This window comes from Chelon labrosus, assembly GCF_963514085.1.
Source record: "Chelon labrosus genome assembly, chromosome: 20".
NCBI lineage: Eukaryota > Metazoa > Chordata > Actinopteri > Mugiliformes > Mugilidae > Chelon > Chelon labrosus.
In genome coordinates, this window is record NC_140353.1 from 14,991,498 (window position 1) to 15,009,015 (window position 17,518).

At 45.5% G+C, this 17,518-nt stretch overlaps 2 protein-coding genes across 2 annotated transcripts in view; one reads left to right on the top strand and one right to left on the bottom strand.

The window, feature by feature from the left end:
- The window catches only part of LOC311505387 (ryanodine receptor 3), a gene marked incomplete at its 5' end in the record, with an annotated part of 106,637 nt that extends 97,375 nt beyond the window's left edge, over positions 1 to 9,262 (bottom strand). Inside the window, 1 exon segment of the mRNA XM_084568935.1 lies at positions 9,215 to 9,262. Coding sequence (XP_084425061.1) covers positions 9,215 to 9,262 — 48 coding nt within the window.
- Positions 9,263 to 12,068: 2,806 nt separating this feature from the next.
- The window catches only part of LOC311505388 (formin), a 53,193-nt gene continuing 47,743 nt past the window's right edge, over positions 12,069 to 17,518 (top strand). Inside the window, exon 1 of the mRNA XM_084568937.1 lies at positions 12,069 to 13,956. Coding sequence (XP_084425063.1) covers positions 12,390 to 13,956 — 1,567 coding nt within the window. The 5' untranslated portion in view covers positions 12,069 to 12,389. The remainder of the gene's footprint in view (positions 13,957 to 17,518) is intronic.

A 17,518-nucleotide genomic window follows, 5' to 3' on the forward strand; every position in this document is an offset into this window, starting at 1 on the left:
GAGCGGAGGCTGTAAAGTGTTTGATTGCACCTTGCAGCCCTGCTCTGCCTCCCTGGTGGTGGCTTCAATGTGAAAAGCTAAGTAAGCATTTCCATAACTTCTTTCCGTGCTTTAGGCGTCAACAGTCCGGGCTATTTGACGAAAAAAAGAAAACACAGGAACTGAACGTCTTTGTAATGTTTGCACAGGCTTTGCGCTGAGGCAACACCATAACTATAGAAAAAGATTGGGGTGAAATTGCCTCCCCCCCTCCCCCTATTAAATGATAACATTGGGGACGTTCATAGGCAGCATGTGACAGCACTTTAACTAGGGCTTGCACCGGAGAACAAAAGTACTTTCCACTCCCTCCGCTTCCTCTGCACACAAAAGTAGCCTCATTTACCGAGGGAATCGAGACTTTTTTTTTTTTTTTGCCCAGAGAAAATAGGCTGCTCCTATCTTCTGTCAAGCGGTGTGTTGTATTTTTAGGGGAAGAGCCTTCTTGGAGGTCCAAAGGGAGAGCAGAACTAACAGGTGCATTTATACCCTTCCTGTGTCCAGGAAGTCGAGCATGATTTTTTTTTGACTCACTTTTTCCAAGTGTGTGACGCCAGAGAAAGTCCCAAGTGGTGCGGGGATGGAAATTACACTTTTGCTTTCAGGTCAGAAAAGTGGAAGCACTCTATTTGTGACCTAGAATATCAAAGGGAGCAGCGACTGCAATTATTTCACCGATGCCTGTGCTTAAAGCAATGGTACCGTAACATTATTTTGATACTGGGACAAAGATTTACGGTTATGGTTAATATGAAGCCTGCAATGGGTTAGCTTAGCTTAGCATAAATTGGAAAACAAAAGAAACTGTTGAATATGTTGAAGAAACTGAAATATGTTGTGGTTTACTGGGGACAAGGAAATCTGCGGAGACTACACTTTATTTTTTGGACAAATATAACAAATGATTACAATTAGCTGGTTAACGTGAGAGTGGTATCAATATTCAACTCTGGAAATCTCAATTTGATTGTCCAAACGTTTCAGACTATTAGATGGAATTATCTGCTGACTCAAGCATGTTTATATTGAGGATGGAGGTATGATCCAATGACTGTATGTCCCACAAAGCTATACAGGGAACATATTCCATTGGGATATTTCCAAGGAAGACATGAACTCAGGGAATGAATGTTAAAAATTGTATTCTTTTGCCCGGTTATGCAGAGACCAGATGACAGAATTACACATATTCCCTATATATGCAATAACAGAGATGGCAGTGTCAGCTTCTCCAGGATAAAAATATCCATTGCCCTTTAAGGCCCGACCTGATGGAAAGTCTTCATAGCGCTCATCCACATGCTGAGCATAGCCGTGTCGGTCGGGCCCACGGCACAGAAGAGAAGAGATTGAACTACAGCTGAGGCACCGCCGTGTCAAACTCGATTTGTTCAGGGACTGGTGATGGCACCCAGGTGAAGGGTTCTGGTGCCAAAGCCAAAGAACAGCTGAGATTCAGAGAAAAGGGATCGCGCAACAGAAGGAAGATTAAAGCAAATAGGAGGTTTGACTCGGTGACAATTTACAGATTTAGGTACGCATCACCCCGAGGAACATGTCAAGATAAAGCAGGTGGTGGTGCTGAGAAACTCACGGCATCTAATCCAAGAATAGAAAGACAGCCTCTTGCAGGGCAATTTTTACTGCATCAAAAATCCCCCTGCACCACTCAGCACTTTGTCATACATTTAAGGAAGAAGCCGTTAAGAGCCTGGTGAGGGACTTTTGAAGTGTCAGCTCCTCAGCTATACTGCCACAGTAACACTTCTCTAAGTTAGAGCTACTGGGGGGTTGAGAAAAAAACTGAGCAATGCTGCAGAGATCCTCGGCCCAGCAGACTGATAAGAAATGCTCCAGCATCTCTATGCATTCCCTCACCTGCAGAGCTACACCAAGCTATAAAAGTTGCCGCTCCAGGGAAGCACTGCAGAGTCACAGAGTAGAGAATAAAGTACAAAAAAGCAACAGTATGATGCCACGGCAGCAAGGAAAGCTCTTGAAAATTAAAAATACAATAGCTGACGGTGTCAGCTAGCGCGCGTGCGGCTATGAGCATCCTTATCGCAAATGCAAACCCATGAATCGCCTGCCCTTGGTGCTGGTGACGCAGGGTAGTGCATTTTTTATAACACACATCGTTGACTCTGCAGCAACAAGACCCAATAAAAAATTTGATGTATCCTTGTCTGTGTTGGTGTGGTGCGACGCGGAGGCTGTTAAAGAGGTATGAATCTTTTATGAGTAACGCCACCGTCATCAATATCGGATGAAAAGGACGAGACTTTGGTACCCGCCCGGTGGTGGGTGCACTGGAGGCACTAGGGGTCCCCTGCTCGCAGCTTTATGATCCGGCATTCCAATTTCGGAAGACTGTCAAATTTTGTTTAAAAACTCTGTGAAGTCAGAGAAAGACACCCAGCTTTCCCCTATAAAGTGAGTCTCCACAGCAGCAGATTGCAGCAGTAAACACTCCTCTAAATGGCTTATTAGAGTCACAGTGGGGAGACAGAACATTGGACATAATTGCGGCAGATACCAGAGCTGTTTAATGTAGGAGGAGAATGATTCACAAGCGAAACCAACAGCAGTTTGAAACGTTTTTTTTTTTTTTTATTCATGGTAAAACGCTAGACAACCGACATTGTTTCTGTGGTAACGGTGCTGTTGGTTGCACAGGTAGGGTATATCCTAGCAGCACAGCAGACACGCTTGAAGAAAGTTTGTTTCTTTTACAAAGCGATTCGAATTGACATCCGTTTCAGAAAGTTTTAAACGACTCAAAACTTTTTGTCGCTATGTGGATTTGGTGCTAATTAGAACTGAGGAGGCGATTTTTTGGTTTCTCTTGAGTAAAATCGCAGCAAACAGTGACACCTTGGAGGAGCATCGGTTTGATGCGGTGCGGCATATCTCACTGTGTCGCGACTCAAATAATCAAATGAATGAAAAAACAGATAAGACTGCGAAAGCTTGACAAGACGGAAAAGATTGCTGTATTTCTTCTATTACTGAGTCACAGGGAAGTACTAGAAAAGTCTAAGCAATGCTTTCGTAGAATCTATTGCCTTTCTTTCCAACACAGATAAGACAGTTGTTACCAGTGTCATATCTGTCTGTTAAAGCTGCTCTATAATACTTTTGATGGTACATTAACTTGTAACAGGGACAAAGATGACTATTTCTTTCCAAACTTTGCGTCCTGAATGCCTGTACTGGCACAATGTAACCTTCTGATGAGGTACGATCTCCGGCAAGAAGTGTGTTACAATACTACGTCACACACCACCAACTACAGCTAGCTTTAAGAAGAAGCTTTCTTGGTGCTCTGAGTGTGGACATTTTGGCAGATACGAAGAGACCAAGAGGATGTTAGCGGAGGCAAAGAGAGAGATTGACTGACTTGATCTCAGACTGGCTTTTAGTCGTTGGCGGGAGCTCACTTAAATAGGACACTGCATGACAGCACTGAGCCGGCCTTCTGTTGGATAAGCACGGTGGCTTGTTATGTCCTCTGTTGTTGCACTTGCTTGACGTTTACCTGTGTTAGCAAAGACTTGCTACGTTTTGATCATAAGCCATATCAGGCCATTTTAACAGACATTTAGCAGCTAGCTAGCAAAATGCACCAATTCTTCCAAAACGGGGTTTTTACATGGAGACAAGGCAGTTAGCGTAGCTTAGCATGAAGAATGGAAGCAAGCAGGAAAAAAGATGGCTCCATCGCACCAACCAGCGCCGCTAAATCTGACTGATCAACATACCAGATCTGTTTCCCCTTTGACTAGAAACTACCTTTTGCACCTGTATTTTTGTACCTGCACAGAAAGTGCAATTTCGTAGTAAAGCTCCAGTAAAAATTGTGGAGTGCACAGATATATTTTTTTACAATCAGTGACTAATGGGAAAACCTACAGCTTTTTAGAGGACAGCAGACTCGGAAATACAGCCTCATATGTGTGAAACCATTATTAACTGCCAAAAACTAAAGGCAATGAGAAGCACACAGAGAAACGAGAGGCCGCCCCGCTAGCTAACAGTCACTAGAGGGGGTGAATCTAATGTGGCAAGTGAACACTTTGCCTCATGCTGGCTTAAAGGGCCAATGTGCAAAAACTCAGCGGCCTCAAGCGAGAACCTGTGGTCCTCAGATGTGAGTGTCTTCTTCCAAAGTTGTGTAATTGTGTCTCCAGAGCCACAGTGATTCAAAGTAGTGCTGCAGCATAAAAAAAAGCAAAACCTCTCTCTCTGTTTGGTTTGTCCAATATGAGCTTCTGTATAAACATTGTGCAATGTAGTGGGACCAGCATATACGTACTTAAATGTGAAGGACTCATTCCAACGTAATAAGGATACAACATTTCATAGTAGTATCTGATTATACACAAATGAAAACATAATTATGAATACCATATTCAGTTTCTGCTAATAGACTCCCCTAAACCCACACCTTTAATTGCAGTGCATTGTTGGCGATCCAAAGCAGCCCGCCACGGAAACAAGAAACTTGCAGACACACAAGAAACAATACATTTATTTCACAAATCTTGTGCGTGTGCTTGGTATTTTGCATGTCCCTGCTTTATTTCTTCACTAATATATAGTTTGTAGGAATTCTCTTATAATTTACTGTAGATAATCAGGTTATTTCTAAAATGGATCTAGTTGCTTGCTATCTCATCAAGACCCTCTGATGCTATGGCTGAAAACGAAAACTGCAGGCGCGCCGGAGGTCTTCAACCAAAGAGAAAACAGCGGGGTCTTCTACGGGAGGAAGCTTTCCACGCTGCCTCATTAAATATTCATTCTCTGAAACGCCAGATCAATCAGGTCCGCTTACTGCATGCCACTGACATTGCTGAGGAAATTTCTTCATTTGGTGGCGCGATCAATAGCTCATTACAGCAGCTTTGCACTGAGTTGTCTCTGGGCAGGCTTAATTCCCTCTACATCGCGGGCCTATCTGATCTGTCCATCTTCATCACGCGGGACGCAGAAACAGCCCTCTGCTCAACAGTGCTTCCAGTCTGAACCTCACGCCGGCGTATTTTTTGCGTGAGCTGATCTTCAGAAAATACAAAACTGACAACGGCGAATGAGTTTGAGACGGGGCTAACAGGAGATATTAGGGAAATCAATGCTGCAGCAGTGTAGCGAGTATGTGCAACACGAAGAGCGTATATTTGATCAATATTATGCTGTATGCATGACATAACTTTGCATTTTGTGCAGTTTAAACGCAACTCGTCCAGAAAAAAAAATAAAAAAACCAATTAGATTTCACGCATGCCAGTGAAATCTAAAAGACAGTGTGTCAGGGTTAAATAATCTATATATAGATGTGGAATGTCAAGCTTTCACACGCAGCATCCTTTTTATTTATTATTGCCATCTAAGCTGTAATTCTAGCAGCTGGCAAAAACATATGCCAAAAAACACGAGGCGAGGCAAAATTCCCGGAGACAGTTTACATCAAAAGGAGAAATTTTCTCGGTTTCGCGGATGCTCTTCCTCACAAAGGCTGCTTCCGAGTGAATCTCTGGGCTCAAATCTGCGCCATTGTGCTTGGAAACGCCTTTCGCTTGCTAATAAGACCGAGCTATTACTTTTTTAATTCAACCATGAAATGACGGCAGACCTCATCATAATGACATTAAATCTCCCCTCCTTAGCGTCAAGTAGAATGCGATGATGTGCTGAACTGAATTCCCATCCGCGGGAATAATTTCATGGTAATCTCTAATAATTATACACAGGGCAAGTGAGAGAGCAACAGGACGAGACAAACACGAAGACAGGCCGGCATACTTGTAGAGCTAAAATCCTGCGTGTCTACTTAGATACGAGGGAAATGAGAAATTATTTTTTGGTTAGCGGTAACTTGTCCTCCTCCAAAGTAAAGTGGCCTGACTAAAGGTGCTTCCATGCAGTTTGTAGCAAGAATATTTTATCTCTGACTGCAGATCAAGGGCACATTTTGCTGCCTCTGGGTCAGAAATGGAGAAAGGTAACATCCCCCAGGATACACACAGCAAAAATAACATCCAGTCAGGTATGAGAACAGGTGCAAAAGGGAGGGAAGAATAAGACAAGAAGAAAAGAGCAACAGCACAAAGGAACAGAGAAGAGACACCCAGCAGGGTGTACACTGAGACATGAATGAGCGAGGAGGTGGCACGTTCTGGCGCCGAGGCCACAGGCACGCGGCAAAAGTTAACGCTTTACTGCTTCTACAGTCTTAAGTTTTGTTTTGTTTTTTCTCCCAGAGGCAGCTTTGTTTTGGCTCGTTGCGCTGCTTCTTCTGTGTCGCTGCATTGACAGTCATCGCCTGGATGCAAAGTGAGGCCGGTGCCTTCGCATAAACAAGCCGAGCGCTGCCACAGTGCATTAGTCACAGCCCCAGTCTGGCCTTTTCAAAGTCTCTACTCCCACTCAAACTGCTAATAGATCCCCAGAATCTGATATTCGCCTAGCAGGGATCCTCGCGACAGAGAGGCTGCCCGCGTGTGCGCGGATGGCAGTGCTGCATGGCGCACCGTTCCTTTACTAATAAGTGGCCTTCTGTCGGGGCGACTTTAAGAATTAAAGCCGAGGGAAGAGAGAACAAAAGTTTGCTACCAATCCGTCCCCTTCCTCCTCTCCTCTCTGCTCTGCTTTAATGATACAACACACAGCAGGCACGGCAATTCATTTAAAAAACTGTTCTTACATAACGAGCAGCCTGAGCTGTGTAACCGTAGGCTGATATTTTATTCACTGTACTGCTTATTATGAAGCTGCTGCTCACGGACCTGGTGCATCTGAGGACACTTGCAAATAGGAGGAATAAAGTTCCAGTAGAACATGCAGCGTTATTAAACTCTGCACGGCCGCTTGCCCCCTCTGACCCGAGCGGTTTGAGGGAGCCGCTTTCCTCCAAGCCTCCTGGCTCACCATCAGCACCGTTCCTCTTCCTGTAACACCAAATTACCCGTGGCTGAGATATCCCCGCTCTATCCCTCTCTTCTTTTCCTTTCCTCCCACTGAGCTGGGTTTATAGGCGGCAGTCCGGCCGGGGTAATTTCTGCTACCACACTCCAGGGAAATTACTGTGTGTTGTTAGAGAAAAGGCAGTTTGCAAACTGCTTCATCAAGCTCCCTGACTCCAATAACGGGCGACATCAGGATGCCAGTAAGAAAAACATCCACACAAGTGATACCAATGTAAAGGCCTGCATGCATGTGTCTTTGAAGAGGCATATGGTGGATCCATCTGAGCATTTGTTTCTGCCGGACTGACATGAGTCACACGCTGCATTTTAATGCATCCAATATGCGCGTGCACGCTCGTATCTGTTCAGCCAGTGTCTCGCTTAAACTGATGAATAATTTCTGCACTGCAATTTCTGCTGTGGCACGTCTGGTGCAGCCTGACTGCACCACACAGCTCCAGCTCTGCATTTGCATTCAGCACACACACACACACACACACACACACTTTCACATGAAACGCCAAGCTCGCTCACTGCGCCCCTATCCCAGCACCATCCAGCCTGTCAGCCGCTTCCCTTGCGTGGAGGGATGCAACAAGCTGCTAAGCCCTTTTATTTTAAGGCAACAGCAGCTTCCTATTAGTCAATGTCACCTCACTTCTCCTCTTCGGGGGAAAAAAAATAATCACTGCGAGTCCAACAAATTGAAAAAAAAAAAAGCAAGCAATATCTACTAAACTCTCACAGAAGGAGGTTTTCTGTAAAAAGAGAAAAATCTTGAGTGTAAATTGGTGGCATTTAAGTTCAAGGCTAGAAAAGGAGAAGAAATGACGCTGAAATGTCAGCTCTATTTTGAAGTGGCAGGCATGCTGATGTGGTGACCTCTGTGTGCTGTGGTTAAAAGGTTGGTGGTGGGGTGGTGGTTGTGGCTGCGTGACAAATGAGCAGGAGGTAGCAGCCTTTTCTGAGTGAAAGGATAAAAGGATGAGGCGTTTTAAAGATCACTGCCGTCCTTGCACAACGCTTTTAAACCGCCAAAAAAACCCACTGACTTTCCATCGCGTGTGTTGTTTATTCCACTCTGACACTCTGTCCGCACTGTTATTAGCTGGGTATCACATATTCAGTTGCTATCAGGCTTTGTAAAAAAAAATCCACCTCAAACTTCTCAATCTCCAAAAAACTAGACATTTCACCAACGTTTACTATGATCTGCACGAAGACCAAGAAGCTCCCCCCCCCCCCCCCCCCCCCCCCCCCCGGCTGCCTCAAAAGTACAGCAGGTTGTGCATCTGTGAGCATCTTAATAAAAGGGAGAAACCACAGGCAGCAGAGCCGCTGATATGTGCAACCAAACACCTCCCACTGTGCCGGGGTCTATCTGGAAGACCTCCAGCGCTGCGCTCCTACATCCATCCTAGGCGAGTGTGTATTTTCAGACGTGATGTGCCTCTCGATGCGTTTCAACATAGATGAGCAGATCGTGTCATCATCTATCTTTGTCAACAGTGGAAAGAGTTCTCCTCCGTTCGAGCAGGCTTGAAGCACTCGTCCTCGGCTAAAGAAATGTTAAATATCTCCACTCTGGTGCAGCACTAGAGCCTGTTTTTTTAATGTATTTTCATGAGCATGCAACACTGGTCTTGTGTCCAACAAGTAAGGCAGTGATCGGAATCAGGCTTGGGGGCAACAGTGCTGTATTACTGCAAAATGTTCATATGCACAGACCTTTGCTGCTGCACAGGAACCCTGGGGCGACTGTCTGGACAGGCAGCTTGCTCTGCCAGGATAGCACGTTTGAACACCCAGCCTGCACACTGATTCAGAACTCAGTGGCTTTAAGTGATGCTTAAAGGATAAGTCAGTCGCTTTGAGTTAAACCAGAGTCAAATTAAGATGACAGCGGCGCGCTAAGCTGCACAGGTAAGTTTTCCAGAAAACCGGTGGCAACTTCTTAAGACGGGGACTGCAGAAAAGACAATAGCTGTCAGTGAACGATGCGCAAAACAATAGCAGCTCTACCACCCCGTCTGAGAAATGCAAGGAGGCAGAGGGTTATCAAAGGCGATAAAATAACATCTGTCAGTGAGAGCAAAGTGGGCGGCGATCGACAGGAATAGATAAATCTCGCCAGGCAGGCACCGCGAAAGGGACACATATTTCCACAGCGGCGCTTCGAGAGTGCAAGCGGCCGGAAATGTACTTACAGTCCTGAGGAACTGAATCTCATCCTCTCCTTCTCCTCCTTCAGCCATGGCTGCAAAAGGAGCCCGATCAGACTCCCTCCTCTCTGGCTCCTCTCTCCCGTCGATATTAGCATATAGCTAGTCCACGGCCATGCAGCGGAGGGGAGAAAGACTACCGCAGCATGTGTCACTCAAGCCCCTGTGCTCACGCCCCGCTCCGCTCGAACGCCCGGAGGAGGAGTGGTGTGTGTCAGCATCGGTGGGCTGGAGCGAGTGGGGACGGTGCAGGAGAAGGAGCCACGTCCTGCAGCCGATACACGGCGGCGGGGGTCTTTATCTGCGACGTCACCGGCAGACCTTATTAATGCAAGCGCGAATATTCAAATCTTTTTTTTTTTTTATTATTATTTTTCTTTGTAACAGAGTCACGTTCAGAGCTGCTTCCTCGCCCTCCCTCCTCAGAATGCGCGATCGGTTTCCAGCGTGTGCAGGGAACTGGTCCAGATCAGCACCACGGTCAGCTCCCCAGCAGCACACGTACACAACACGCTTCTCTGACGGGTGGGGGGGCGAGGATCTATACCGTCACACTGACTGCATTACCGTGCACAAACAAACATTTCTGTGCAGATTGAGCATTATCACTACTAAGGTACAAACATCCACCATTATAAACACTTAATTTACCCTAAAACACCACGTTGGCCATGATTCGTGGACAGATCTAATTAAAAAGCTGCCCCACAGAACTGACACCCTACTATACATGCATTTAACTATTTAAAACGTGTATTCAACTATTTAAAACAATCTGACTAAACGACTCACCATGCATTTGATTAACCTCTAATTAATGAATGCAAAGTAAGCCCTCCGCAGTGTGATACCTGTGATGATTCTAATCTGGTTGCCCAAAGTTGGGGGAAATTGCCCAGACATAATGAGGCTCACTCATTTCGACTATAAATAAAAACATATCATGGTGCGATGCTGCCCCCTAGCGTCAGCACTGCGAACTGCTGAGAGCTGCTCTGTCTAAATGCGTGGGTCCTTCAGCAATTCCTTATTTGCTTCGTTTCTTTTTTGGCTTAATCGCTCCCACTCTTCGTCGCACATCATGTCACGTGTCCCTATTCAATCCTTCTTTGGTTCGCGTGCACCTCATTCAGAAACGTCCTTCCGCCCATAGGCTACTGTCCAAACTTGCACCAGAGTCCGGTCACAAAGCAATCCCAACCGATTAGGAAATACTGAGATGATTTCAGAAGTGGTGGCAAACGCTACACATCACAATGGATCATTGCTTACAGAGCCCAATTAATTGTCTCCCACTGCTTTAATGAACTGTCTTCCCCTAGAGCACCGCAGAACAAGCTAAATATAAATGTGGGCCATCTGGAGGTAAAAGTAAACGAATGTAACCCATCTTCGTCTCCCAACTGAGATACATATTATAACTTTCAAAAGCCAGATGTTAAATAACTCCTCAAATGTTACCATGATGCCTGTTATTTAGACTAAGTTTTAATCTTTCCTTTAAATTAAATTCTCCTATTTATGTGCATACTTTATGTATATTGATATGGTAATCTCTGGAGTCTCTGTTTGTTCTGTAAAACAAATCAATAAAATATATAATAATATTATTCTGATGTATTATTGTTGTTGGTGGTGGCATCAATAGACATTATAAGAATACAATATTCCTATCCTATTATTTATATTAATATGCGTTATTATATTTTTACATAACATAACATAAATGATATAAATAAAACCTCATTTGTGGCGATAAATGAATATTAGGTAATTTTAATAATATTCGTTTTCTAACTACCAGCGAGGTAGTAGGCCAATAACTGTCGATACACAAGTTATCCACTAGGTGTCTCTGTTTCGTAAGAAATGGCGTCACCTTCAAAAGGCGCATTTCGAACACCTTTCTGTTAGCTCATAAAGAAGCTAAGGTTAGCACGTGAGGCAGTACAAATGGCCAAGACAGTTAAAACAACTTAAAAGCAGATAAACTTCCCTTCTCCCCGGTTCGACGCTCAGGCTGAAACCCATCACATGGCCTACCTGCAAGCTGCAGCTGCACTGACTCAAAATGTGGGCTGAGGATAAACACCGGAGGACCAATCACAGAGCAGGGGGCCGGCGCTGACGTTTCCTATTGGACAAAACTCCCGTCGATCACGTGCGACGAGACCAGCGAGGCAGCGGTGAGCACTGGCTGGCTGCAGCACAGAGATGTGAAGAAATATTTGCCATGCCACTAAATCGGGTAAGTGACTGTTTATCTTTCACCAGCTGCTCATGTGTTTCACCTGCTGCAGGTGCAATTGGCTGTCACGCACTTTCAGATTTCTAATTACGAGTATATGACAGCAAACTGAAGCTTACACGATGAAAAAAACGCATTTCTTACTGTGTTTCGTTTTAAATGTTAATAAAGGCAGCTAAATATTAGTCGATCTCAGTTTGTACTTGGCTGCAGTAACCTGAGAACCTGCGGGCTGGTGGTAACTCTGCTGCCATCTTAACGCACGCACGCACCCGTAGTTGTTGCAAGGTGACAGCAGCCCACGGGATTATGTTGTGATATAAACAGCTGAGGGATGCTGGGAGATGGTGAAGGTGGCGTTTGGAGCACCGGTAAAGTACGTGTCTGTTTTGCTTGTAAACATGTTTTCGATGGCAGCTCCGTGGCGCGCAGCTCTGCGTGCGTCGTCACCTTGTGTGACACTGGCAGGTTTTATGCTGCAGCTCTTGAAATGTTGATGACATGCGATTTAGAAATGTTTCACGGCGCAGGCGAGGACGAAGAGGCGATTTTTTTTCACTGTTCAGTAAGACCTTTGCATTGTTGGAAGTTTTTAATGAACTGTTTCGTCAATAGTTTGAAGTGGCCCACTGATGGAGGGCCCTCTCTGTAGTACTCTTGCATTGAAAGAAGTGGCTCTTGAAAATGAAAGATTAGGTTTTTGTCAGGTTTAAAGTGTAGCATTTGGAAGTAATAAATGTCTGTTCATTTACACATGCTGTGCATCTAAAGTCAAATTTATGGCTGTGTGCTACTTTCTCTCCGACAGCACCCGGACAGGCCCGGTGATGAATAACCACAGATCCTCCTCTGCAGTCCGAGCCCAGTCACTCTGTCTGCGGGCTGACCGCTCACCCACATTGACTGATTAACATGGCACCCGTCATGGAGGGAACACACACCGTCTTGCTCCTGTATGCACCCATCCGTGAGCTGAGCAACATCAGCCTCTACTTCCCCAAGAGGCGGGCCCCGAGCTTCAAGTACAAGAGCCGCGCCCCTCATTCAGCCGGGGCCGGTAATGACCATGACTGGGGAAAGGAGGATCTCGCAGCGTCCGAACAAAGAGGCCAGTCTTCCAACTACTCGGGCGAGCTCCTCGACTCCCAGCAGGCAACAAAGGAGGCAGTTGCGGAGCTCTGCTGGCTTGCAGCTGAGCACCACCAGTTGCTGGCCGATCTGTTATCACTGTGCAGGGACTGCGCTAACAAAGTCAGGATGGGTAACCAGGATGGGAAACTCCAGGATAACATGGAGGGCGAGGAAGTTTACATCGGAGGTCAGGTTCTCAGCAACTACTCCAGAGCCGTGTCCCCAGAGCCTAAGAAAGGCGCATCCAAGAGCAAAAAGCTGAAGAAGCTGGGAGGAAAGAAGCTGGACAGTGCTGAGGATTTCCTGCACAGTAAAATGAAGAAGAAAGTCAACAATGGGAATACATGCATGGAGCTTCCAACTGAGAATAATGTGTCCGTATGTGCAGCTTCAGAAGTGAAGCAGATCGTAGGGACCACAGCTTCTGAGAGCCCGGCAACCGGCTCTTATGTCAGTGCTATCAGTAATCCCATCCTGCCAATGGAGGAGCCTTTCCAAATTGCCCGTGACGGCTGGGACTTCATGGAGGACAGCCGGACATTTGACCCCGTAATCGATTTCTGTGATGACTTCTCGGAGTATGATGGCGAGCTGGGTTATGACTCGTCTTCTTGCAACTTCATGATGGGTCTGACTCGGCGTGAAAGTGGGAGCAACCTTCGGCCGATCAAAAGGTTCGATTCTCCCATTGAGACTTTAGTTGAGAATCCATCGGCATCGGTTAAGACAGCTCAACAGCTTTACAGTGATATCAGCCAGAGACCAAATATGGGGGTCAGGGTTGTGGCCAAAGTGCAGGATGTGGAAGGGAGAGTTCAACATGTCAGCCACACAAGTCCAGAGCTGGCTGTTCCACTTCCAGGGACTAGCAAGTGCCAGCAGGAGGGTCCCGGAGAGCGGACAGGGACAAACAGAGAACACATGCTGGGTGTCGGTAGTGAAAAGACACGCAACAAACTCTCTGAAGGTCTACGTCTACCCCTGTCCCACACCACCGAGCCCTCACCCTCAACCAGATTCCACGCAAAGAGCCCCACGTCACCTTCTCTCGCCGGAGTCTTCAACACCTCTTTCCCTGCCTCAAACAGCCTCCAGAGCATGTCCCCGGTCCTGTCCCCTCTGTCCTCCCATCAGACAAGCCCGCAGCTGAACCACCGCATCGTGCTGCTCTCGGATAAGGATGTGGACCCAGACCGAGACAGCTCCAGCAACACAGATGAACCCAAAATCTTCACAGAGGTCATCGACAAGAACGGCAACAAGCGGACCGTCACACGTCTGGATCTGAACCTCAGCAGGCGGCCGAGCACTTCCAAGTGGAACTCCTCCAGCAACTCCACAACAACAGGTGAGTTGTCAGAAATCTCACTTTGAAGGCGCTGATTCATGTTCACATTCCCTGCCTCAGTGTTACTGTTGACATCAGCGCTTTTACCGTGTCAGTGATCTGAAGCGTTTGTCAGAGTAGGCCTTTCATGTGGCATTGCTGATTCTGGAACAGAACAAGGAAAACCAATCTTTGAAAGAGCAGCAAGTGTGTCAGATCCAGTTCTTGAGGTTTTTCTTGAAATACTGAAGCAATTACTCTACAGCATTGTAGCTGCCAGACATTCTCCTCACAGGGAGATTTACTATGTCATTGCAGCTGTTATCTAATGAACTAGTTAGTACGATAAATAGGCCTCTGTTGGTTTGGTTATAGGTTTGACATGTGACCGAAATTTTTAAATTCCCCAACAGAGTTGTACGAGGGGCAAGCAGGGCCTGAGAACAGTTTCGCTGATGATCCACTTTAACTCTCTCGGTGCCGCAGGGCAGGCAGAGATTAGTGGGAGTGTCCCAGATCAAAGGCTTAAAGTTGACACAGAGTTTGACCTGACCAGAGTGTTCTCGTGAGCACGGGGGTAACTGAAGCATTGCCAATTTAGCCTCTCTGGGATCTGCGGTCCTTCCCCTAAACCGGCATCCTACCCCATTCACAGGAAGCTGACAACGGATCAGGATCCTACAAGGGCTGCAGACAAAAGGATTAGAATTTCCTTATTTGCAGACACTTTCTCCTCTGTAATCCGGACTGTTGTGTGTAAATCTGACACTGACAGACACAATGTACCGAATATAACCTTTGCAAAAACATAACAACCTTATTGACTTAGTTCTGAGATGTCAGCATGACTTGTCATCAAAGATTTTGGCCAGACTCTTTTACCAGCTTGTGTTTCTGTAGTGGTTTAAAATGACAATTTTGTATTTGAATTAAAGTATTTTAAGTTCACTATCTGTGACTGAATAAGATAAAACAATGGTCACCAAGCCTGTGGCCTGCTGATGAAAGTATTATGACAATCATAGACTTCCATTGTTATGAACTGGGTCTATGTGGTGACCTCCCCATGAAGAAATCCCGTTAAGATACTTCTTACGTAATCTCCATAAATGGATATCTGGAAATTAATGCTGAATGCTAAATCATGGCCAGTCGCTAAATGCGAACAGAACATTTTGTACCGTTGCAGATGGCAAAAGTCAAGATTAAGTTTATTTCATATTTCAAGTAGCCACAGGAAATGTGTTTTGTTAGTGAGCTTTCTTTGGCAGTGGATCAGTATGAAATATTGCCGTGAGTAATGTGAAAAGAATTCTTAGCCGACTCCTTTCACTCACACTGTGTGCAGTGTAAAATCAGATCTCAGTTGTTCTCAGAATTTGGAAAAGGAAAAGAGGTCAGTCATATCCAGACTTTGATAAATCAATCTGACTGGACTGGAAGAATTTAGATTGTCACTTTAAAATGCAGACCTTTTACTGGAATCACTCCAAACTACTAAATCCAATTTGATACTACTTTACCTCATTATATTGCATCTGCTGCAGTAATCTGGTTAATCATGCCATTCACAATCTTTAAACGGCAAACAAAAACTGGCTTTCCGTCAATTATGTAATTTTCTGATAAATCATGGATGGATTAGTGTGAACGACTCCTCTCTATCTCTATTTCCGGAACGATATTAAATTTTTAACAACGCTAGTGTATTCGAGTCGTTACATCACAGACTGACATGTACACATCCAAGCAACACGGACAGCAGTGCTCAGCTGAGCGACGTGGAGCTACACTAACTGCTCGATAGTGGAATAAATAGCCCAGATTTACTCATGTGGAAACGATCTGGATCAATTCCCTCTGAAATTACCCCGTGTGTCCTCACCTAGGCGTGCAAACACAAATGCCACCATCGGCATCTATAAACACACATAATTCACATGATATGAAATCTGACTCCACCGTTTCTTGAGCGTGATATTACAACCCATGAGCCGTCCATGTGATACTCTGCGAGATCAAGATGCACTCGCATTGTCCGCACTTGCATGCCGTGCTCGCCACATGTTACATGCTGCCGAGTGAATCCCCCGAGTGAAAGCTTAAACCTTTAATCTTAAATAAATTCCCTGCGTCGATTTTGCTGCGTCTTGGCTGTCTACTAGGTCGCCCTTGTGTTGCTCTATAATTGAATACACTTCAAATGTTAACGCAGATAAATGAACATCACAGGGTCCAGCCAACAGCGGCTAAGTGGGTCAGTGTGAAGCCTGGCCCTTCATGGTTTGCAAATGTCGAACTAATTATGAGCCGGGCTCTTTAATCTGGGCTCACTAATTGAAGCTCAGTGCTTGTTAATGAGCGTGATCATGCAGATGATAATGGTAATTTTAAAGTAACAAATTTTCCTGTTTGTTTCATATGCTAATGCTCTTACATTGCACTCAATGCATAAGGTACAATTTTCTGTTACATAATCTATGTCATGTGGGATAGCTTCTCTTTACGTCAACACAGATGCCATTTTAAAGCAGCGCAAGAAACTGTAAACATCCTGAAATGCTTCACCAATGTTCACCAGACAGCTCATAACTTAATTTGTCATTTGACGCTGGACCTTTGGTGCGCTATCCTTGGGAATTTAAACCTACTTTAATCCAGCAGGGCCAGAAATTATAATGAGTCATGAGACTGAAACAAAATGTTTATGATGTGGATGCTGGACCAATATATCAGTAGGCCGATTTTATTGTCCAATATCGACCTGTCACCGATATTTCAGTGCATTATGATATTATCTTATCTCAGCTGTGGAAAACATGTGTGGTACCTGTGCCTAAGATCCCACATCCCAAAGATCTGAACAGCTACAGACCAGTGGCACTGACGTCTCACCTGATGAAGACACTGTCGTCCAGTCCAGCCCAGCATCGGAGTGGATGATGCCGTCATCTACCTCCTGGAAAGAACTTTCTCTCACCTGGAGAAGCCTGGGAGCACTGTGAGAATCATGTTCTTTGATTTCTCCAGTGCTTTCAACACCATCCAGTCTGTCATACTGAGGGACAAGCTGGTGCACACAGGAGTGGACCACCACCTCACATCCTGAGTATTGGACTACCTGACCAAAAGACCACAGTATGTGAGGACACGGGGCTGTGTGTCTGATGGTCTACAGCATGGGAGCCCCTCAGGTAACTGTCCTGGTCCCCTTCCTCTTCTTCCTCCACACTGCTGACGGCTAGACACCTTTCTACCAGCCAGAATTTCTCTGATGACTTTGCAGTCGTCTGGCTCATCCGGGATGAGGAGAATATAGAGGACTTATCCATGACTTTGTAGTCTGGTGCTAGGAAATATGCCTCCAGCTTAATGTGGGTAAAACCAAGGAGCTGGTGGCGGATTTCCACAGGGACAAACACACACACCACACACACCGGTGAACATCCAGAGAATGGACTCTTATAAGTGCCCGGGTGTTCTTCTGAACAAAAAACTGGACTGGATTGAACATGCTAGGGCAATTTATAAGAAAGGCCAGACAGACTCTACCTGTTAAGAACACTTCGGTCCTTCAGAGTGC